Source organism: Vulpes lagopus, chromosome 6 (genome assembly GCF_018345385.1).
Source record: "Vulpes lagopus strain Blue_001 chromosome 6, ASM1834538v1, whole genome shotgun sequence".
Lineage (NCBI taxonomy): Eukaryota > Metazoa > Chordata > Mammalia > Carnivora > Canidae > Vulpes > Vulpes lagopus.
This window is the reverse complement of record NC_054829.1, coordinates 56,463,770-56,489,194: the sequence shown is the minus strand read 5'-3', so window position 1 is coordinate 56,489,194 and position 25,425 is coordinate 56,463,770. Positions and strand designations below refer to the sequence as shown.

Genomic DNA, 25,425 nt, shown 5'->3' with positions numbered 1-25,425 from the left:
GTGCCCCATATTGTAATTTAAATCCAGAAAAGCAAGAAGCAAGTTATTATTTCCATGAACTAAACCATACTTTTTTTTAAGGTTTTTTATTTATTCATGAGACACACAGAGAGAGAGAGAGAGAGCGAACACGAGCAGAGACACAAGCAGAGGGAGAAGCAGACTCCATGCAGGGAACTTGATGTGGGACTCGATCCTGGAACTCCAGGATCATGCCCAGGGTCAAAGGCAGGGGGCTAAACTGCTGAGCCACCCAGGGACCCCCAACCATACTTTTTAATGTGGAAATTCGGCCACGAAGATTTATTTTATTTAGTCTGCATTAATGTAGGCTCACAACATTTTGTTAAATAAATTATATAAATGGCAACAATCAGCTAGAGGGAAAGAACAGCTACCCTCTTTAGAAAAGGACTTCTGTATTCTTCCCACAAACCCTAGTCCACCAGAGCCCCTTGCCCGCAGGTATTGCCCCTTCACTCAGAGAGTATCAGATTTTCTTGTAAGAGCTTCATTCATTTGTTACTTACCTGCTCCTAAGGGCATTTGCTAGGGGACCCCTGACAAATACTATTTTAAGGTATCCATTAACCTCTCCTTCTCCATAATGACTAATCACCATTTCCATGAACTTTATTAATTGGTACTACTTTCTTATCCTCTTGCAATTTTCTTAAGTAAGTTTCTCTTAAGTTGTGAGATCCAGACTAGATCCAATACTCAGATGACTCAAGCATAATGGAAAGGCTGATTTATGGCACATTCTGTATTCCAAACTTCCACGTCATAGTAGTATACTTAGCTTTTTGTTCCACAGCAAGTGAAATGGTGAGGGTGATATTGATAATCATATGTATATGCATTATACAGGCATAAATTTTTTTCTTTCATGTGCTATATACCCCTTCCACAATTTCCAAGAGTAAACTCCTTTCCTTGCTCTAAAAAATCTTACCTTTCAGAACTTTTAGACCATGGATTCAATTTATTTATCTATATCATAAAGTCTCTAACTCCTAAATACCTCCACAAAGCTCTCATACTCTAATCTCTGTTCTTCTGACCAAATCTATTATACTCAATACATGCTATGTTTAAGGTACTGTAGACAGTCAAAAATTAAAATAACATAGTTATTATTCTCAAGTAATTTATAACCTAACACGAGAGATAAGAGCATCAGAAATGGACGAAAAAAAGGAATGAAGGGGGAAAAATATTATATTAAACAAGTCATGCAATCATAGAAAAATTTTCATGGAGTCCATAAACTTCGAACTCAGCCTTGAGGGATGGCTTCATGTGTACAAGTGGTGATAGGGACAAGTTACAAAGATGGTAACATGCTTAATGTAGTCAAAGTAGAATAAGAAATCCAGTTGGCTAAAAAGACAAAACAGTAGCTGAAAGTGGGAAAACTTTGGATTATGCAATAAAGGACCCTCAAAAGCAATATAAAGAGTTTATTTATAATTCTATACGGCATTATTAAAGATTTTTTTTTAAACTTATTTATTTGAGAGAGAGAGCATGTGGGCTAGGGAAGGGACAGAGGAAGAGAGCAAATCTCCAGCAGACTTTGCACAGAGCCCAACGCAGGGCTTCATCTCATGACCTGAGCCGAAACCAAGAGTCCCTTAACTGACTGAGCCACCCAGGTACCCCAAAGATTAAAGATTTCTAGCAGTGCTCTTAACTTAAAACTGCTTTAGGGAGACCACTCTGGCCACTGTCAAAATGGAAGAAAAAGGTCTGAAGCACTGACACTCTATATGAATAGTAACAAGGGCTTGACCTCAGTTAGTGATGTGGAAAGGGGGGAATGGATAGGGGAAAGTGATCAAACCATTTATGAATAATTAGGGGCAGAAGGGAGAAAATAAAATGCAAATGACTAAAGTTGCAAGCCTTGGGAACTCAGAAAATGGTGGGGTCCTCTGTAAAAATAGGAGAGTCAAACAGAACAAGATGGTAAAAAAGAGGTAATTTCAAGTTGGGACACGTTGCTTATGCAATATCTACAGGAAGCTCCTCCAGTGACGTATATATAACATGCAGCTATGGAAATTCCAGTCTATAGCTCAATGTGAAGTCAAACTAAAGGTACAGATTTGCCAGTTAGCCTCAGATGAAAGCTGAAGCCTTATGGGTGTATGCAATCACCCATATGCAAAAAAACAGTGTATGCCGGGAAATCAGGGAAAATTTTTGAGGTACCTCTATATTTAAAGAGAAGAAGCCTTAATCCTAATACTACTGCTTCTACCCAGCCTGGACCTCACATAGAAATTACTGTACTCCCTTTAATGTGTCCATCTTTCTTATTTCCAGTGCTAATATCACCCCCCAAATCTGTCATCTTTGATGCAATGCCTGAACTACAAAGCATGGTTAAAAAACATAATGGAAGCAAGCTCTAGAAATTGTTAGTAAATAAAATGAGCGTTCCAATATGAGCATTCCGTCTTCAACATCTTTCTCTCTCATTATCCTTCCTACCAATTTGCTTTTGCAGAAGGAAATGTCCTGCCTCCTTAGCAATGCATCAGCTGCATATAGTGCTTGTGATCACACTTCCTGCTTTTGAGGATCTTAAACATCTGTAAGCTTTTTTCAGCCTCTTACAGTTGATCTACAAATAAGTTCTATGCCCTTACCCTAATAAGTATCATCCTTTTATCCTACTATTCAAACTCAGATTAAATTTGTAGAAAAACCATTTACACTTAACAATCTCCACTTCTTTACCACCCTAGTACTAACTCCTTACAATCTATCTTGTATTCAATCAATATTTAAAACTGCTTACCAAGGCCACAAATTACCTACCTCCTAGTCTTCAAATTCCACCTTTTTAGAGTCTTTATCCCCCTTCAAATGTCTACAGCATCTCATATTTTGAGATACTTCCTTCTTTCTATAAAGCCCTCCCTCACCTATTATAACATGGTACAATATTCTTTTCATTTCCTCTCACCTCTCTATTTGTAAACTACTCCTACCAATTGTACTTCCTCAAGAGTTTATCTCATCCTTCTTTTGCTTCTCTACTCTCTCCTTGGACAAGTATCCACTGTGATGACTTTAAGTATCACTTGTCCATGATCAACTTTCACATCATTGCCCTGATCATCAACCCAAATTTCTAAAAGCCTGCTAGATGTTATCTGGCCATCTAGATGTTATCTCAAATTCAGTGTGCCTAAAATAAACGTTTTCTCTCTGCCTCTCACTTGCTGGTACATGTTCTCCTAGTTATACTAGCTGAAAACCCTCCTTACCTTGTTTTCCCTCAGCTATTTATTTTTTAAAAACTCAAACCTATAGAAAAGTTGAGAAAAAAGTACAATGAACACCCACATACTCTATACGTAAATTCATTAACATTTTGCCACATTTGCTTTATGTTTCTTTATGTTTCCTTTTTTCCTTTTCTTTCTTTTGTGAATCACTTCTGTAAATTGGAAGATATCATGATGTTTTACCCCCAAATGCTTTAGGATGTATCTCCCAGGGTCACGGACAATATCCTATATAACCACAACAGTAGTATCACCATAAAGAAATTTAGTAATATTATACTAGTAGCTGATAAATAGTACATATTCAAATTTCGCAAATATCCCAATTATGTTCTTTATACTTCTTTCCTCTGTAAAATCCAGAGTTCAATCAGAATTCAGATTTTGCATTTAGCTGTCTTGCCCTAGAATAACTTTTACTTTTCTGGAACTTCTAATCAAATCTCATTGGTTCCACTTTTAAAATATCACTAAAATCTATTCCTTTTCACCATCTTGCCTTCATTCTCCCTCACTTGGATTACTTCAAAACATAGTTTCAACCTGCAGAATGTTCTCAATTTTAAGATTCAACTTTACTTTCTCAGACCCAAATTTACCCTGTTCAAAAACCTTCAGTAACATTTTATTACTTACTAAATAAAGACTCAGCTCCTCAGAACTCAACCTAGCATTTAAGATCCTCCACAATTTAGTCACACAATACACTTCCAATTTATTGTTCTATTCATCCTATGTGTGCTCTGTACCTTATTTAGTCCATACTGTCCTCTACTTGGAAGTCCTTTCCGCATACAATTTCTACTTCTTAAAAACTGTGACCATTCTAAAAGGAAATGTTCCCTTTTGTGAGCTCTTTTCTGTTCACACAGTCTCCTACTGCTATCATGTGCTGTTTCCCCCCTTCCTCTTCTAACCCCTATAACATTTTATATTTTTCTAAAAGAACATATCTCATACTGACTTATATTTTAATTAGATATGTATTGAATCTCTAGTACTAGATTACAAGCTCTTTAAAAGCAGGGATGATCAAAGTGATGAATCACTAAATTCTATTCCTGAAAATAATATTATACTATATGTTAACAAACTAGAATTTAAATAAAAACTTGAAACATTAAAAAAAAAAAAAAGCAAGGATGGTCACTATGTATCCTAAAGTGCCAATACAAAGTCCTATACATTGGATACTTGATAAATGTTGTACCAATAGGTAGGACTTCTTACAAACCAAAATATATTAACAATGATTTCCAGGCTCCTGCCTATCTTGTTCAACTACAATCCCTGATCTCTTTCAACTTATTATGTGTGGCCTTTTGTAGTTCATGTCCTAGCATTAAGCTTAAATCATCACTTCCTATCTTATATTATACACTATATTGCTTTTTTGTCTCAAGGGTGTAGTATTAACCTTGGAATATGAAGGAACTCTACCTATTTGATACGATCACTTTTTATTTTCTATGGTGCCACCAAATGCTAATTCTATTTTCTACTCATTTTTTCATTAATTTTACAACAGAAATCACTAGCAAATACACAGGAAAAAATGTAGTTCTCACTAAAATAACAAACTATAAATACACTAAAGAAATAATTCCAAGTTCCACTATTTACACTTACCTGTCCCCAGGCATACATATTATTATGAGTCTGGGAAGGGTTGACTTTTGAAAGCAGGAAACGAGCCTTACAAGGGAAGAAGAAATAACATTATCCATTAAAAACAGATTTAGTCAATATGAGCTGAACAAACACAATATGTAACCTAAAATCAACTTTATTTAATATGTTTTAATAAAACTAATTTTATTAAAAAGCAACTTTTAAAAAATAAACTAATTTTGGAAATATGTGGGCCACAACATGTTACAAATAAAGGTACCCTTTTCTCTCCAAGCTAAACACTCATAACAAATAATAAACTGCTGAGTCCAAAATTCAGCATATAAAATTTTGTGTGCAACAAGTATAAGAGTTGTGTGAAATTTACTAAACACTTGGTCTGAAACATCAGAGATTTGAAGTACCAAAAAGTGACCTATATATTCTTTTACTTTAAACAATGACTCTCAAAATAAATAAATAAATAAATAAACAAACAAACAAATAAATAAATAAATAAAATAAACAATGACTCTCAAACTTTCTTAAACTGTAGGTTTTTCCATAAGACAATTTACTCAACACTTTAACCATCTATCCACTAAACCTAATCAACAGAAAAACCAGAATAAAAGGAAAATAGCACTACACATGACAACACATCAATGAGAAAACTAGGCATAAATTATGTCATATAGGTAGTCAATCTTTTGAAATTTAGTACCACACAAAATCTTTTTCTACTCTATGAGTAAGCATTTTAATACAAGAGCACTGGCTCTAGAGTCAGAACACCCAGATTTGAATCTCAGTTTCTCCCCTACTGTGTTTCCTTGGCCACAATAACCTAAGTTTCACTCTTATTATCTGTAAAATGGAGATAACAATATGACTGTCTTGAGGATCAAATGAGATAAGGTGTGTAAAGTACTATCAGCTTTACAAATTCTCCATACATGGTAACTCTTATTACAAATATAATAAAACCCGAAAAATAACTGCTATCATTTCTGAGTAACAGTTGCTGATATTTATCACATAATTTATAACACTGTGCTAGGCACTAGAGATATAATAATGAATGAAGCAAGGTCCCTGCCTTTAGCAAGTGAAACAAACTTATAATAACCTATAGTTAATTTATTATAACTCTAACAAAATTACAAGGGAGAAGTAAGAAGTATTTTAAGAGTATATGTTAAGGGATCTTAAACCAAGCTTTCTGAAAGGTCCAGAAGGGCCATGTGTATTTGTAAGGTAGTTAATCCTTGTAATTCTAAAAACCACAAAGCCTTTTGTAATACAATGCTTTGTAATGCATGACATTTTCTAAAAACTGAACTGACAGAATGAGGAAAACAGAAAAAATTATGTTACCACAAACTTCATATTCATTGACTTTTTCATTAAATAAGCAGATTTAAAACAATTATGCCAAAAAAGGTACACTAAATTATTTTCCAAATTGTCCTTCTTGCTCAACTAAAGCTGACATACCACCATAACATCATTCTGGCTCTGTTACTAAATCTGGGCTGGTGGCAGAAGGTGGGAGAAACTGCTAGCTTTTGGCAACTGGCCCATAATCACTACTTTGCTCTCAGTGCTAAGGCAAAAACAAGCATATTTTCCCTTGTAAACTTTCTTTCTACCTATCTCCTTTCTCTTTTACTTGCCTTATGAAGTAGTCTTTTCATATTAAAGTCAGAAGCAAGTGAGAACAACTCATTACAAGACTAACAACAAACAAATTAACTGTACTTACCTGGCTACCTCCATGTTCAGTGTCAATGTACCTTGGCATTGGAAATCTGGAATGAAGAATCTCTTGTGCATCATCCACTGGGGCTTGTAGAAGATGGCGGAAATTTTCATATTCTGGCATGTCCTGGTATCCTGACTTGCGCCACTGTGCGATGGTCTAATTTTAAAACAATGAAAGGAATTATTACTTTCAATTTCTTGCCTTTCCAAAAACTTTAAGAGTTTTTTTTTTCAAAAGAATTGATCCTCAGAAAAAAAAAAAAAAGAATTGATCCTCAGAAAATAAGAAAATTATAAATTATTATTTCATTTATCAGTTTTTAAATCAAGACATTTGGGACGCCTGGGTGGCTCAGCAGTTGAGGATCTGCCTTTGGCTCAGGGCATGATCCCAGAGTCCCAGGATGAGGCCCACATTGGGCTCCTTGCATGGAACCTGTTTCTCCTGTCTATGGCTCTCTCTCTGTGTCTCTCATGAATAAATAAATAAAATCTTTTAAAAAAATAAAAATAAATCAAGACATTGATTTTGGTATTCTTGTGTACATAGATGCAAAATTAGAATATTTCTTCTCCTTTAAAAGTAAAAAGAAATAATAAACCAGAAAAAATTTTAAACACTACGTTTATATTATTAGCTGAAAGCTATCTACTTAAGTTTATGATAAACAAGGGGGATTTTTGTTAACAGAAGATTTCCCAGAGACTTGAAAATTAACTGCCTACTATATAAAATCTTTATCAATGGAGTTACATTCTGGCAAGATATATAAACATATAAACTTGAGTAATGATAGCAGTAACATTATAAAGATAATATATGTGTAGAAGAGCATCTGAATCAATTCTTTTATTAAAGTAAATGGCTCAAAAAAAAATAAATAAATAAAGTAAATGGCTCCAAAAGCCATGTAATTAAATCATCCAAAAATTTAAACTTGGCTTGGTTTCTAACTTAATTGCATCAGTCAATATATACTCTATATAGCTTTATATTCTGTATTTAACAGAAGAACAGTCATGTGCATTTCCAATTTCTCTGTTAAGTACATTAACAAGCTATTTTTTTTTTAATTACAAAAAAAAAGCAGCAAACTACCTTACTGTCATTAGGATAGAATAGACATTATTCTTAAAAATTAAAGGACATTAGTATTGGTAGCAATTCAAAATAATAATCAATATATCTTTTAAAAGGCCTAGATAATGTTACTTAAAAGGATATTTTGAGTAACACCTCTACTATTATAGTACAAATCTAAAATCATTTACAATTAAAACAATTTGAAAAATAAATCTGCACGTTACTAGACTAACTAGAATATAAATTTGAGCGTGGGTCTGTGAAAAAAGAAACTCAGTATCTCTCAAGGCATCCAGAATATAATGCTTTCTTATACAGAGGAAGCATTTAGTTATTGGCTGAATGAATAAATGCAGGAATGGAGAGAGTTCTGCTAAATACCTGGATTAAAGTTTAATGGCGGGGCACCTGGGTGGCTCAGTGGTTGAGTGTCTGCCTTTGGCTCAGGTCATGATCCCAGAGTTTGGGGACCGAATCCCACATCAGGATCCCCATAAGGAACCGGCTTCTCACTGTGCCTATGTCTCTGCCACTGTCTCTGTGTTTCTCATGAATAAATAAAATCTTTAAATAAATAAATAAATAAATAAATAAAGCTTAATAGCTACTCAAATATTCTGCTCTTTTCAAGTATGTACCATTCCAATCAAATAAAGGTGTAAGTTTTAACTCACTTATGCTTTAAATAAGTTTTCAGCTCATGTGGAATATTTTTTTTAAATACTTTAAGAAAGAATTGTATTTTATACCTATTTTATAAAAATAGAAATAAAAGTTTATCCTGAAGGAAGCACTAGCTACATAGTAAGGAGGGGAAAGCTTCCATGAACAAAAACTTTATGACACATATATGCATAGCTTTAAATGCTATGGAATCTTACCTCACCATGATAGATCAAAATCTGGAAGAACGTGTCCATGAGAAGAATGCGATCTGCAAGAATGCTGCTGCTATCAAGAAGAACCGGCTAACAGCAGAAAACAGTGAGAGAAGAAGAAGATGGAAAAATAAATTTACAAAAAGTTAAAAGTTTAAAGTTACAAAATCGATCTTTCCAGAATATTTTAAAAATTTTAAGTTTATATCTTATAACTTAAAAACATCTTGCTATCATGAATTCTTGCAGTATATTTTTTCTGAGAAATCACAAAAATGGAGGTAACAATGGAAAAAGTAGAGCCAAGAGGAAATCAGTGTTAACTCCCAAGGCTGATGATGGCTCCATTTAGTGAGAGTGGAAAGGCTTGGGAAAGAGCAAATTTGGAGACAGAATAGTTCTGAATAGGAAATGTAAGGAGCTAATATACATTAATAGGAAATATAATGAAGCCCGAGCTATGACATAAATTTGGGTATCACACACATTAAGATGGTATATGCATCACAGTATATGTCTACACTACAGGGAGAGAGGACAGAGCAAAAGCCAGAGATGGAGCCCTGGAACCTGCCAACACTTAGGAGATCTGAAAGGGAGAAGTCAGCAAAAGGAGACCGAAAAGGAAGAAGTGGTGATTAGGTGGAAAACCAGTAGGTACTGCGGGTATAAGAGAAATTAAAAAAAAAAAAAAAGAAAAGAAAAAAAAAAAAGGTTTTAAAGGAGAATCCTCATTAGGTAAATGCTACTGAGAGTTCTGGCAAGATGTAGGACACTGGTGGCCTGGTAAGAGTTGTTTCAATGTAATGTCAAGGACAAGAATCTGAATAATGTTGGTTGAGGAGAGAATGTGAGGTGAGATCATCATACAGACAAGTAACTTTCTGAGTTTAGCTACAACTGAGACCAGAGAAATGGGTGCTAATTAGAGAAAATGTGAAGTCAAGGGTGGTTTTGTCTGTTGGTTTTTAATGTAAATATTACTCAGGTTTCTGTGTTAATGAAAATGATCCAGAAGAATAAGTCATGATTGAGGAAAGAGGACTCCAAAAGCAAATTAAGTAAATGAAGCTAATGGGATTCATGGATGAAATGGAAAGACTGGAATTTAAAAGAGGCAGACAGCAGGGATTGTGGGATTCCAAACTTCTTCTAAACACTAATCTACATTTTCCAGACACCTACAATTTACATGTATTACTCTGAAATAATAAAAATCTCTAAAACTTTCTTTCCTGATTCAAAGAAAGAAAGACCAAAACTATACGACCAAAATACATGGCTAGACCATCACATTAACAATATATATTTTCTAGAAAAGCAGACACTATGACAAACTACTAAAAACAATTATAGTAACAAAATGTTTTATACACTATTTTTTACAAAACAATGAATAAAGGCATCATGAGAGATCATTCATCAAGAGATATTATATTCTCTTTATGCTGACCATCCTTAAATATTATTTTCAAATATAGTCACTAATACTTTTAAGTGGCCAAACAGACAATTTGAAGCACAAAATAGAAAAACTGTTTGACAACTGGTTAAAGTGGGACAGTTTGCTAAGAAATCTAAATGGATGACATTAGATTTCTAACCTTTCTAACTATACATCTTTATAATCAACTGTATCCTATGTTCAAAAAGGGCTATAAGAGAATGAGATTATATTTAAGCAAGAAGCTTTGTTTAGACAGAATGTCCTAATTATCAGACAATATACTCTGAAAAAGTTACAGGTTCTAGATTCATCATTACATCTGGACCCTGTTAAAGACATAATAATCACAAGCCCTAGAGGATTTGATCAACCAAATAACTAGATTAATTGATCTTAAGTCTCTTCCACCTCACTTTTTATGTTTTTTAAATGATTTTCTAGTGCAACCTGGCATATAGTAAGCACTCATAAATTTTTTTAAGTGAATATATAACAACTTCTTGAATTAAATTCTTATATTTAGTAACCATCTTCCAAGAAAATTTGTTTTCACTTTTTAATGACACACATCACAGCAACAAAACAAATTGTTGTCTTCTGTCTCTCTTACCTCTGGGGGTCCACTAAAAGAATATGCATACAGAATAGGCTGAATCATGATTAAGGACTGGGTCAAATCTTGACGCATAAAATGGTGACGATAATATGAACTCTCATCGGGACTATTGTTAAAAACTTGTAAGAAAGGAGATCTTCTTAAATGAAACATAAACTACAAGAAAAAAATGTGAGATAGCTTTTACTTATTTTATTGCAAAAAAAAGTTTACTATTATAAAAGCATTTGATTAGAACTATTAAGATAATAAAAACAAGTTATAAGGACATTCTAAATTGTATTCTTAAGAATCTCATTAATGGTCTTTATCAGTTACTTAAAAATATAATTCAACAACAATTACAAAAATGAAAGTAAAAGAGATGACTCAAAATGAAAACAAGACTAGGAACAAAAAACTCCTTGCCTGGAACTAAGTTATTCAGATGCTGATGCTACATGGTGCATTATCAGCATTCTTTGTTTTTATTCCTCATCTCTCTGGCCACTATCTCTGAATCTTTTTTATTACTATTCCTTACCACCATCAAAAGAGTCCAAAAGAACATAAAAATAGATTAATAGATTTTCTATTTTATGAGAGTTCCCAAAAAATGCATGGGGAAGGGTCTGCATTGATTTAAAAAAAAGAAAAAAGAAAAAAAAAGGACTTACATACACTCACTTGTTTCTCAATATTTAAGTTCTTTCTCATTCCTAAGAAACATTCTTTAGACTTTGTTTCATTACTTCTTTCTCTTTTCAATTTCCTTCTATCCGCTCCTCAATATGAAAGAGATCAAAAAGGGGAAGAGTTTGGCCTAAACAAAGGACAGCTACATTGTGCTTTGATACAATCAAAGGGTCTCAGATACAATCAATAGAATCAGCTTTCCAAAGAACTCTCATTTGTCTTTCAGTTACTTTTCTACACTTCCCTCAGCACTCAGGGCTCAAGTGCTTACATGATGCTCCTGTCTGGGACTCATCCACAGGTCTCTCCCAGCACATGTCACTCAATGACATTAGCATTCCTTTTCTTTCTTCTGTGATCAGAATTCATGGAGAGGCTGTCTCATCCCTTACCACTTTAGCTATTCCTGTTTATTCACAGCAATATGTAATTGGTAAATTTGGGGGTAAATATTTTAGAAATAAAAACCTTCCTTAAATTTAGTCTATGTTACCTTTTATAAAAGCGTTTAGAAACCACAAAGAAAAAAATTTTTGTGGGTCCTCTGCTATTTCCAATAGAGGGGGAAAGATGAAAAGCCCCAATCTCTTGGGAGATCTATTAACTATTAAAAGCCTAAAAAGAAGGCATAGAGTTGGGAGAGAAGAGAAAGAAAGGAAAGTGTTCAGCATTCAGTCAAATACTAAGGCTAATGCCCTCAATCTCTTTTCTTTAAGTTTCTGCTACTAATATGAGTCCTAAGAAAGGTTTTTGCTTGACTTAAGGCAAATAGACTTTGCTCTTTCCTAGTTCTCCAAAATTGTAACCAGAGATTTAGGGACATCTCCCTGTATAAACATGAAGTTTCTACAATACAGTTCACTGAAAGATTTTCAAAAAAAAATAATAGTAGTCCTGAAAAGAGAGTTAAAGCCTTAAGCAAAGTGTTCACGGGAAAAATTTGAATTTCCATGTCTCAATATAATCCTCCTTCCAGACTAAGCTAAAATGCCCTCTTCTAAAAAGATGTATGACACCACTTACTTGGAAGGATTCCTGTAAGTTTCCCTTAAATTTTGTGTATATTTTACAGCATTTCTCCCCTTCTGTTCTGTTAGGTATATTTTAGTTCTCACCCTTCAGACTGAAAGCTCCTTGAAAATGAGATCCGTGCCAGTCATCTTTATTCTCTTAAAGTTCCCTGCATATAGACCTCAGCTGAACAAATGTTCTGTTAGTCATCACATAAATAACCTAAGCTTTTAAAAATATCGACCAAAATAAGACAGGTAGATTCCACTGCCCAAGGGGCAAACGTTCTCTAAGATAAATCAAATTAGCTTCTTTTCTATTTATTTGGTATATCCCCATAAAATTGTTCTCAGGTAATGGTACCATGCTGTAAAAATAGCTGGTTGGTCAAGTTACTTCCTTTCAGTACTACTGTAATTAGATCCCTTATATCAAATGGAAAGCTAATCGGCCTCACACCTACTTCTACCCCAGAGTAGAGTTCCAATGTAAATTTCTTTCACCAGAAATAAATGATTCTTTTGAAGGCAATCATAAAAATACTATGCACCTTTCAATGACTACTCAAGCACAGTATCAATTTCTTAGCTATCCCAAAACTTAAAACATTACAAAAAAAATAACCCAATACAACAGGTCCTATATTCTTATACAACAGGAAAAGTGAGACTCAATACTATTGTCAACACTAAGAAAAGAACAGGGACCTTTTACCTACTCACCTGTGGATAAAGGGAGAAAGTTTCTGAAAATCTGAAGGAACTTGGATCATCTTTGTGATACTCTCCAAATTTCTGACACTAAATAAAATAAAATAAAATGTGTTAGTAATATATTCCCTGGCATACTACTAACCCTCCAACCTATACGTATTCTATTTTTTAAAAGTTATTATTCTTGGGGCGCCTGGGTGGCTCAGATGGTTAAAGCATCTGCCTTCAGCTCTGCTCATGATCCCAGGGTCCTGGGATTCTCCCTCTCCCTCTGCCCCCTTCACACTCATGCACATGTGCTCCCTCTCTCTCAAATAAATGTTTTAAAAAATTTTTAAGATTTTATTTATTTATTAATGAGAGACACACAGAGAGACGCAGAGAGAGAAGCAGGCTCCATGCAGGAAGTCTGACGCGGGACTCGGTCCCGGGTCTCCAGGATCATGCCCTTGGCTGAAGGCGGCACTAAACCGCTGGGCCACTGGGGCTGCCCATCTCAAATAAAAATATTTTTTAAAAAAGTTATTACTCTTTAGAAAGTAGATACTTGATATGGGATAAAACTGGAATTTATTTATATACCTATCAAGAAGAATTACACCCAAAAAAATACACTTGAATTTATAAACAAACAATACATTGGCTCCAATGCAGTAATAACTCATTTTCAAATATTTGGATTTTTTTAAACTGTCTCTGATAGCAAATAGAGTTCTTAGATAATGGCCAGAGAGTTCAACATGTGCCCTTTAAGACTGCCTAAAAAGGACAACAGCCTACTAACTGGAAGATGCAACTATCAAACTACCATAGTGGTTACAAAAGCAAGCTGATGGTATAAAACTCTACAACAGAAACAATGCAAAGAAAAAAAAGGCTAAGGAAAAGAAAATATGAGACCAACAGGTAAACTGGTAAACAAAGAATAAACACCACGGCAGAAATTAGAAGGATATTAAGGTAAATGGAGGCACATACACTGGTGAACGAGAAATAAGCCCTCCACGATAATGTGACAAAACGCAACTAAATAACTGAGATAAAACTTAGGAGAAAGTGCTTAACACAATGACTAATAGTAAGCATTCAACAAACATTAGCTTTCTCACCTTGTTCTTGAGCAGAGTCTCGAATATGAGAAAATTTTTATAGTACTTATGCAATTGGTCTATATCCTGGCAATGTTCGGCATAGTACTCACATATGGTCAAGGGTACAAAAAACAAGTTAAAAATAGCAAAGGATTCACTGCTATACTTAGTGCAGTTGCATTTGCTTCCTAAAATGTTTAACTACATGATTTATGTAATTATCTGTGCTGTATAGAGCACATAAAAAGGCATAATTGGCTTGAACACGTTTTTGGCTTCCAAGAAAAATCATATCAGAACCACTGTCATGCAAAGAATAGCAAAGCTATTGTTGTAGAGCTAATCCTCAGAAAACAGATCTTGGTATTTGGAAATAAGAGTATTGTTGTCCTTAATGCCCTCTAATACTTCACTGACGAACTTTGATTAAGAGAGTAATCTTGGGCAGCCTGGGTGGCTCGGCGGTTTAGCGCCGCCTTCAGTCCAGGGAGTGACCCTGGAGACCCAGGATCAGGTCCCACATCTGGCTCCCTGCATGGAGCCTGCTTCTTCCTCCGCCTGTGTCTCTGCCTCTCTCTCTCTCCCTCTGTCTCTCATGAGTAAATAAATAAAATCTTTAAAAGAAAAATGAGAGTAATCTTCATTGTACAATATGATAACCACTAGCTTTATGTGGCAATTTAAACAAATTGAAATTAAATAGAAATCCAGTTCCTCAATTGCATTAGCCATATTTCAAGTGCTCAACAGCTATATATGAGTAGTAAGTACTTCCATAAAAGTGCAGATTATACATTTCCATCATTGCAGAAAATTCTCCTGAATTGTTGATCTGAATAGCAAATACACCTGAAATCTAAAATGTCAAATACACTGAAAAGACTCTGTGAGCAAAACCAGTAGTCATACATTATTCAGAACTATTGATCACATTACATTAAATATACACATTTTAAATTGTGCCTGGAATTCTGTTAAAATAAAGCATTAGGAAAATCTTATGTTATGGTTAATGAGGGTAATGAAAACATTGTTCACTTTTATGCTTGGCTAACCAGGGATGTCCAAAAGGCTAATAATTTTTAGAGTGAGATGTATTCAAACTTACGTCCAAAAATTTTGCTTGTATAATGAACATTTATTTTCATATCACTATCTAATCCCTCATTATTAGCATTTATCCTGTTATAACCTTAGATTAAATTCTTAGAGATAGAATTTCTAGGTAAAAGGCAGTTTTTAAGCTTCTGATATATATCATCAACTGCCTTCTCAATATAAGGTAATATAGATGTTTATAGAACTTGTACAGTTCATACTCCAAACCTTCAAGCTATGAAGCTGTCCATTTCCCTGAATACTAACCAACTCTTAAGCATTATTATGTTTTTCTAATTCTTACCCATTTGATAAATAAAAATTATCTTGCTCTATTTTCTAACTTTGATTATAAATAAGATTGTTAATTTTTTCATATGTTTACTAGTTTCTTGGATTCCTTCTTTGGCTAATACCTTGTTCAAGACATTTACTCACTTTTCCCCAAATCTTACTCATTTGTAAAAGCACATATATATAAAAATTTCCATATTCCATTATATGTATAAAAATATACATATATAAGTCATACATACAAATTGACATTAAATTTTTGTAATGGTACTTTTGCCAAATAGATTTTTTTCATTTTAATGTAATAAAATCTTTCTAAGTTTTTAAAGATTTATTTTAGAGACAGAAAGAAAGAGAGAGAGCAGAGGTAGAGGGAAAAGTAAAGAATCTGAAGCAGACTCCCCACTAAGTGCAGAACCCAACATGTGACTAGATTTCACAACCCTGAGATCATAACCTGAGCCAAAATCAAGAGTCAGATGCTTAACTAACTGAGCCACCTGGCTGCCCCCATAATAAAATCGTTGAATATTTTTATTTAATGGCTCCTGCTTTTTATTTCGTGTTAAAAATCCTTCTGTATCCAGGGGTGCCTTGGTGGCTCAGTCAGTTAGGCATCAGCTCAGGTCATGATCTCAGGGTTGTGAGATCGAGCCCTGTATCAGGCTCCACACCGGGTGTGGAGCTTAAGATTTTCTCTCTCCCTCTGCGCCTCCCACCATCCCTCCTAAAAAAATAATAATAATCAATCAATTAAAAAAATATAACATTCTTTTATATCCAGAAGTTAAATGTGTATAACTTGTTTTTTGAAAATACAGCCAAACTTTACCACAGTTAACAATACAAAATTTGCATAATATGTACATACATATATTTCTAATCTTTGAATTACTTAAAAAAATTTTTTTGAACACTTATCAAGTGCATTGATTACTGGAATCTTGAGAAATAGTCTTTGATTACTGGAATCTTGAGAAATAGTCCTTATTTACAATCTAACCAAAACACTAATACAGATGGGAACAAAAAGACTGAAGCATAAAGGAGGTGTCTTAAAGATCCATGGCTGGAGTTATTCAGAAGGAGTAAGATTGGGCAGATAAAGCAACAATAATACAATTTTCTTGATGAAAATATCAACACAAGAAATCTAGTCCTGTCTTTAATTCAGTAACTATATACACATAAAGGCAGATACATATATGGGTCCTAAAGGTCAAAGCACAATCTCTATAAGAAAATGGTAATGGCAAATATGATCATCTTTAAAAACAGTACAACAGGAGAGCCTGGTTGGCTCAGTCAGGATCTCAGGGTTGTAAGATCTAGCCCCCCATCAGGCTCTGTCCTAGGCATGGAGCCGGCTTAAGATTCTCTCTCTGTTCCCCTACTCCCACGCTCTCTCTTTCTCTAAGAAAACACAGAAAACAAGAAACAGCACAACTAAAGTGCCTGGTTTCACTGGTATAATAAGGAAAAACCTGGCTGGGGTAGTATTTTCTGGAAAGTTCCAAGGGTTTTAAACAAAAGAGATTTCCTGGGCTAGATGAACTGTTTATCCACTGTAGCTAGCAGTACAGCTAAAAGGAAAACACAATTTGTGGTTAGTGGGTAAACCAAAGGTCAAAGATGAAAAAACAAAATCAAATATCAAGTTTAAGTTGTGAAAAAGGTGTCATTCAATAGAAAAAGTCAAGAGTCAAAAAAGTAAAGAACAAAAACGAAAAAAGGTAAGGAACAGGTCCATGAAGATGAAGGTGGGCACAAGATGGACCCAAACAAGAGACTCTGGATGAGGGGACAAAGCATATGTTGAAAACAATAGCTTAAATGATTATGACCAAGGGGAGTGAGGGCTTACATTAAAAGTGTCAGAAGCAAATGTGGCACAGCACCAATCTGGCCATACATTGCCCATTACCTACAAAAGAGTTTTTAAAAAGATGTTTGGATTTTTTTTTTAAAGATGTCGTTACTTTATGGGATCCCTGGGTGGCGCAGCGGTTTGGCGCCTGCCTTTGGCCCAGGGCGCAATCCTGGAGACCCGGGATCGAATCCCACATCGGGCTCCCGGTGCATGGAGCCTGCTTCTCCCTCTGCCTGTGTCTCTGCCTCTCTCTCTCTCTTTGACTATCATAAATAAAAAAAAAAATTAAAAAAAAAAAAAAGAAAAGAAAAAAAGATGTCGTTACTTTAGAGAGAGACAGAGACAGAGCATGAATGGGAAGGGCAGAGGAAGAAGGAGAGAGAATCTCAAGTAGACTCCACGCTGAGCACAGAGGCCAATGCAAGTGACTCCGAGGGTGATTTCTACTCACTTCTTACCACCATGACCTTGGACAGAACCTTTTAACCTCTAGACGCCCTGGTCTCCCTCTGGACTGTGGGGGTGCGTAAGATCTCCTTTACAGAGCTTTTAAATGACAGGCACACCTACAAAACCATTAATGCCATATCTGGCTGCAAAGTAAAAAAATAAAGTGTAGCTCTTGATATTACTTGTGTAGCCGTATTTCGAAACAAAAATGCCTTTATTTGCCTATCTTCAGAAGAGCACAACATGTCACAATGCGTGCTTGCTGATCACTGGAATCAAACAATGGTTCATTTGGTGACCCAAAGGTCCTTTATGAGGAAACAAAACGACCCACAGGTGCTGTACTGAGGATCTGTGATCCACGCAACACCGTGTTAGGTTTCGGTTGGAGGATGCGATGGGAATATAAAAATAGCCTACAAGTGTGACTGAGCTTTTGTGTATGCAAGCTTTATTCCTGATAATAAAAAAACATTAAATATAAAAAAAAAACAAAAACGAGTCCCACGTCGTTGGGACTTTCATGATTCTGAAATCATGATCTGAGTTGAAACCATGGTCAGACACTTAACTGACTGCACCAAAAAAGAGGTGCCCCAAAAAAGAGATTTATTTTTAATGAAAATAAGCCTGAGTCATCAAGAAAAAAGAAAATAATTACATTCACTATACCAAATTGAGGAAAGAAGTTTGTTAGTATAATTTCATAGATTTTTTTCATTGGGAAAAAACTATAAATAGTATCTACAGGGTACTATTAATCCCTTCTCTATTTGTGTTGTTATCACTGTTACAGCTGAAATTTTAGCAGTGCATAATCAGTACAAAAAATCAGTCTTAGAACAGCTTTTATAACTAAGGTTCATTGGTCATCACCTAGAGTTTCACTTCAACTGTATGTTAATGTGATTCCATCAATTAGAAGAATGTAAAGATCACATTCTCACCACTTTTACTATATATGAGGGTTTCTTAGTCACTAGGAGTTCTTTAAAATCTTTTAAAAATGTGTTTTTTGAACTTTGCATACCATATGATGTCAGCCACAGTGATAGATGGTTTCCAAGTTACCTGTTAGCAATTTCTTCTATTTTTATTTATTTTTTAATTTTTTAAAAGATTTTTTTTATTTCTTTATTCATGAGAAACACACAGAGAGAGGCAGAAACATAGCAGAGGGAGAAGTAGGCTCCCTTTGGGGAGCCCAATGTGGGACCGGATCCCAGGACTCCAGGATCAAAGATGCTCAACCACCAAGCCACCCACGTGCCCCAGCAATTTCTTTTGGCCATTTTTCATTCCCATGTGGCAGTATGCAGTAGGACTACGCTCATTTGGAAAACTCCATTCTTAGTTTTTGACATATGACAAGGGAAGCCACCAATAACTGGTGTAAACTATTTTGCACAGAAAGCAGAACAATAGTCTGACGATATCAGCCCCTCCCTCAAAATACTTCCACCAACTTCCTCTTACCCACATTTGCCAAGTGACTTATAGGAACAAACTATATTGGTGTGGCAGAAAATAATAGTAAAATTTTCATCGTGCTATGACTCTTCTATTCTCTATTCCCAAAACCCTTGCACTGCTGTTTAATACTACAAAATTGCAGAATGTGTAGAAGTGAATTATAGTGTATGTTTTTGTAATTCTGTACTTCTTGTAACTCATTTAGTTCTTTACAAGGCCATTCTGTTTTATATATTAATAGTGTTTGTGTTTTACAAGCATGTCAAACAATATGGCAAATTTTGAAGTTCAAGTGTGAGACAGAATATTCTAGACATTACCCCACAGAGAATTCTGAAGAATTACAATCTTCTGAGTCATTTCACCACATTTAAGCAACAAGGGACACAGAAAAGATCAATCTTTACAATGAAAGCTACTAATCAGTGGGTTTTTTTTTTAAGATTTTATTTATTTATTCATGAGAGACACAGAGAGAGAGAAAAAGAGAGAGAGAGAGAGGCAGAGACACAGACAGAGGGAGAAGCAGGCTCCATGCAGGGAGCCCGACACGGGACTCAATCCTGGGACTCCAGAATCACGCCCTGGGCCAAAGTCAGGCGCTTAACCACTGAGCCACCCAGGGATCCCCATCAGTGGGTTTTTATGTGAGCTGATAACCCAAGTTGTACTTTGTTTTGTGTCACATGCGATAACCTACAAATGTAGTAGTAGTTCTCACAAAATGGCAAAAGCACTCTACTACAAATCACAGCCATTGGCAAAAGGTCTGATCGCTTCAAACACTTTCTTCTCGAAAGAATAAGGCATTTAGTAAACAAAGTCACATCCATTGAAAAGGCTCAGGAAGCAAACTATGTCAGATTACTAACTTATTACCCTGAAAGGAGGTCAGGGCACCTGACTGGCTCAGTTCATTCAGCAACTTTGGCTCAGGTAATGATTCTGGGGTCCTAAGATGGAGCCCCATGTGGGACTCCCTGCTCAGCTTCTTCCTCTCCCTCTGCCCCTCTCCCAACTCATTCACACACTCTCTCAAAATAAATAAAATCTTTTTTAAAAAAAAGAGAGAAAAAGTCACAGAACTATAATAGAACCTAATAATACCAACATGTAAAATTAAAGTAAGTAAAATGCTAGGATAAGATGCAGTCTGAGGGGTGTCTGGGTGGCTCAGTTGGTTAAACTTGACTCTTGGTTTTGGCTCAGGTCATGATCTCATGGCTTGTGAGATGGAGCTCCATGTCAGGCTCCACGCTTAGTGGGGAGTCTGCTTAAGATTCTCTCTCTCTGCCCCTCCCCCAACTCATGCACTGGCATACTCTCTATAAAATAAATACTTAAAAAAAAAGATGCAGCCTGATAAACTGAAAATGTTCCATTTTAAAGTAATACAATAAATGAATGCATTGATAACATATCATATGATGCTGAAGAAGTTTATGCAATCAGCTAAAAAATAACAGCTTCTCTATTTAGGTTGACGAGCCAACAGATTTCACTAATGTCATGTCAAACTGCTAAATGATAGTGCAATTCAAGAATATATTTCCACAGTCCTAAACTAGCAAAGTCAAAATATATTTAATACTTTATATTCCTATCTAGAAACAATGGTTCATCTTGGAAGAACTGGGTTGGCATTTGTACTTATGGTGTTCAAGCAGTGGTTGATTTGATGAGAAGTTTTATGCCTCTTCTTGTAAAAAGACATGCTGATGTTAAAACACTCCTTTCACCACAGACAGGTGTTAGTATAAAAACACCCTTGAAAGTAAAGTAAAAGAAAAAGTCCTGGATGATGCTACAAAAACGAGTAATTTTATTAAACAAAGATTAGTTCATTGAAGAATATTTTTAAAACTACATGAAAATCTAAACAAAGAATGCAAATCTTCCTGCTACAAACGGAAATCTGATAGATTAGCAGAGAGTTCTTAACAGTTCTCTTTAGTCTATTTGACTAAAATAATAGGCAAGAGTTTGCTGAGTAAAAAATGGAGCATTAAGAATAGAACTTAATTAAGCATTCTAGGTTAAAACGTAAGTAGTGGGTTCCTGCCATACTAAAAACCCAAGTAAATCAGCATTATCGATAATTTTACTAAAAAAAAAAAAAAAAAAAAAATTTTACTAACACATTTTGCTAATAGAGATCCAGATAATCAAGGCCTACCTATATTTTTGTATGTTAACGTGTATAATTTTTAAATCACAATTAACTTCTCAATAAAATTAGAAAACTAAAACAATAGTAATGAAGAAAAATATGCAAAAAAAAAAGCAGTAAAAAAAATTTACAATAATTTAGGATTAAATTTGAAACTAATGTGGTAACAGCCCCAAAACAAGAAAGAAAGAAAAAAAGTTACTTAAGTGTCACTCTTTTAAGGAAAAAAGGTATTTCAGTTTACTGGAAGAGAGAAATGTACCATTCATTACTATGCCTTTCTCAGCAACTTGAATCAAAATCCCTCATACAGTCTTTCAGTTAAACTGCTAAGTATGTTGAAAGAAATCATAAGCAACAAATAGGACAAACAAAAGTATATATATTGAGAAAAGTACATTGTTTACTTCTTACCAGTCGAATGAGCTGTCTGTCTAGCCATCTAAGTACATCTGGTCCTTCCTCTGTTTCTGCTCTATAGATTGCCAGCCTGGCCATAAGAATGGCAGCTGCTTCCTGGTCAAAAGACGCAGCAATGTTTTGGATTTGAGTTTGGGCATCTGCCCAGCTAAAGGCAATTAGAAAGCAGAGAGATGCTGCTGAATTATTAAAGTCACAATATCACAGTTGGCTACTACACAGATGTGAATTAAAATGATGCAGAAAATTATTTCATATTTGAAAATTCCAACATTATCTAGAAAGTCAGCATTATTTAAAATCACTAATAGTTTCAGTATAGCATTATTTTTCAGAAAAATATATCCAAACCTAATAAAGTCTTCTAAAGTAATTGTAAAGATAGATCTCCAAACACATTCCTTAAGACATTAAGATTTTTACAAGTATAAAAAGAGCACACGTATATGTATAGGTATACATGTGCACAGAAATACACAAGTCTATGTCAGACTTTTCAATCTTATTCCTCCAATTTTCTAAAGGCAGAAACATGGAAATACAACAAAATAAGAGTTTTCCTCCAGCCTAAATAATTTACGCATTTACTAAGCTGGAAAATGAACAAAATTATCAAAAAATGTTTTCTCATTTTGTCTTTAATTCAATTATTAATGATAAAATGATATAACTAAAGTTTCTATATATTCTTTTTCCCTCCATGCCCATCACCAATTTAGCCCATTCCCCATCCACCTCTCTTCCAATAACCCTGTTTGTACTCTTTAGTTAAGAGTCTGTTTTAAGACTAAGAACTTTTTCATTGAAAAGTAATGCTATTGGGATCCCTGGGTGGCGCAGCGGTTTGGCGCCTGCCTTTGGCCCAGGGCGCGATCCTGGAGACCCAGGATCGAATCCCACATCGGGCTCCCGGTGCATGGAGCCTGCTTCTCCCTCTGCCTGTGTCTCTGCCTCTCTCTCTCTCTGATGACTATCATAAATAAATAAAAAAAAAAATTAAAAAAAAAAAAAAAAAAAAGAAAAGTAATGCTATTAATTATTGTGCTATATTATGATGTATGTATATATATGTACATATTGTTAGTGCCTATGAAAGGATAATGTTTATTAGTTTTGCTCCTCCTCTCAGAGGAATATGGTAAATAAAAGAATATTTCAAAGAATGTGTCTTAGGAGTCATTTTTTAAATTGCTATACATTTCCTAACAATGAACATTTTAGCCAATAAGCTGGATTAGAAAGAAATAAAATGTAGGATGCCTGGGTGGCTCAGTGGTTGAGCGTCTGCCTTTGGCTCAGGGTGTGATCCTGGAATCCAGGGATCAAGTCCCACATCAGGCTCTCTGCATGGAGCCTGCTTCTCCTCCCTCTGCCTATGTCTCTGCCTCTCTCTGTGTGTCTCTCATGAATAAATAAATCTTAAAAAAAAAAAAGAAATAAAATACTATTATTATACATGTTCATTTCCTAGTTACAGATGTTTCTCAAAACAGAAACCCAGTTTGGGGGATCCCTGGGTGGCGCAGCGGTTTGGTGCCTGCCTTTGGCCCAGGGCGCGATCCTGGAGACCCGGGATCAAATCCCACATCGGGCTCCCGGTGCATGGAGCCTGCTTCTCCCTCTGCCTATGTCTCTGCCTCTCTCTTTCTCTCTCTGTGACTATCATTAATAAATAAAAATTAAAAAAAAAAAAACCCAGTTTGGAAACATGATTCAGAATAGTTTCGATATGATAATTTAATCTCTAATTAATACAACTTACTTCCTAGCGATGGTGGTCACTCGGATGCGTCTCTGCCCACTTGAATGCTGATACTGAGTCACAAACTGGATTGCACCACGCCCTCCTTGAGGAATTGGAGCATTATGCTATGTAAAAATAAAAGTAAAAACTAAGCAAAATCTATTACAGTGTTTTTATAGTTACCCTATTTAATGAAATTCATTCTAAAATCGATAGAAGGATGATTGTTTCCAGTGCATACCAAAGAGTTGTGTTTTGCCACATAAAAGAGAAATGGATCTGGGAAAGGGGAAAAATGATGAAGCATAAGAGAAGTGAGTCCAGCTAGGATATCAATTTCAAGTAATAGATAATTCAGAAGGATGTGAAAGGACAAAATAAAGGGAGAAGTATAAAGAAATTAACAGATACACAAAGGCATAAATAAGTAAGGCAATTTTGCAAAATATCCACCAGCTGGATAAAGAGAAATTGAACCAAGTCCTTCACCTTTCAGTATACGAGATGAAAACAGAACTTTTAGGAAGATAAATCATATGATGAACAGATGACCAACAGAAAACTATTAATGAGAAGACCCCAACAGTAACATATAATAATGATCCTCAGAAATAGCAAGTGGTCAATAAGAGAAACCTTCCTCATGATCTTTGACAAGAAGCATTCTTGATTTACTTATTTTTTTGGTCAATAAAAGCTACTTCTTTTCACAAATTTTGATGGTTAAACAAACAAAATCTCTGTACCTATCTTATGAAGGTTGATCATCAATACTTTGTGATTCATTTTATGCCTCGTAACTATTGGTATGAGAGTCAGTAACTTATACATTATATCGTCTTTAATATAACTTCCTCTTATACCAGAAAAAAAACTTTTCAAATATAGGAATCTTTACCTTACAATCTTTTTCTATGAATTTTGATATATTAAACGTTCTTGTAGGGGTTTCATATATCATTATAATACACCTTGTGACAACTAGGAGGAGCGTGATGCCTAATTACAAAAATGCATATCTAAAACAGAATTTTTATTTATGCTTCCAATTTTATATTAAAATAGAAAAAAAGGAAAACTGAGAATAAAAGGTGGGTTGCCCAATATTGTGCATTTGCAGGTTTCCTTAACATCTCATTCTGTTATAGTTTATCCTCTCACCAAGTAGTTTAGGCTTGAGAAAAATAATATGACAAACAAAAATTCCAAACATAATAAGCTTCAGGTCTAATTACTATTGGAAAAAAATATGAAATATCTATGGCCTAAATTGAGTATTTCAAATATAAAAGTCATACCTGATTGACAACCTCAAAATATATAGCTAAGGTTGTAGTGGGGCTGAGCCCACATATCTTCCATTGACATGTGCCACCCGTTCCTATCTCCTGTAAAAATAAAATATAGTATGTTTGAAAAATAGAGAATACAATTTTTTTTAAAGATTTTACTTTCAGTAACCTCTACAACCAATGTGGGGCTCAAACTCACAACCCCAAGATCAACAGTCGCATGCTCCACCAATTAAGCCAGCTAGACACCCCCAATTTATTACTATAATATATATTAAGGTAAAAAGGGAAGGAAAAAACTGCAATAAGAAAATTGCTTCACATTTCTAACTAATTTAATGACTGTTAAAAGCTTAAGATTTTTAAAAGTCATAGAAATATGTCATGAAATAATATTAAGCAATTCTTACACAATAAAATTA

At 34.8% G+C, this 25,425-nt stretch overlaps 1 protein-coding gene across 1 annotated transcript in view; it reads right to left on the bottom strand.

Annotated features, from left to right (window-relative positions):
• The window catches only part of SEC23A (SEC23 homolog A, COPII coat complex component), a 56,965-nt gene that overhangs the window by 5,427 nt on the left and 26,113 nt on the right, over positions 1–25,425 (bottom strand). Inside the window, exons 12-19 of the mRNA XM_041759324.1 lie at positions 25,010–25,099; positions 23,730–23,836; positions 21,962–22,115; positions 13,111–13,188; positions 10,697–10,858; positions 8,643–8,729; positions 6,679–6,834; positions 4,932–4,997 (exon numbers count right to left, since the gene is read on the bottom strand). Coding sequence (XP_041615258.1) covers positions 4,932–4,997; positions 6,679–6,834; positions 8,643–8,729; positions 10,697–10,858; positions 13,111–13,188; positions 21,962–22,115; positions 23,730–23,836; positions 25,010–25,099 — 900 coding nt within the window. The remainder of the gene's footprint in view (positions 1–4,931; positions 4,998–6,678; positions 6,835–8,642; positions 8,730–10,696; positions 10,859–13,110; positions 13,189–21,961; positions 22,116–23,729; positions 23,837–25,009; positions 25,100–25,425) is intronic.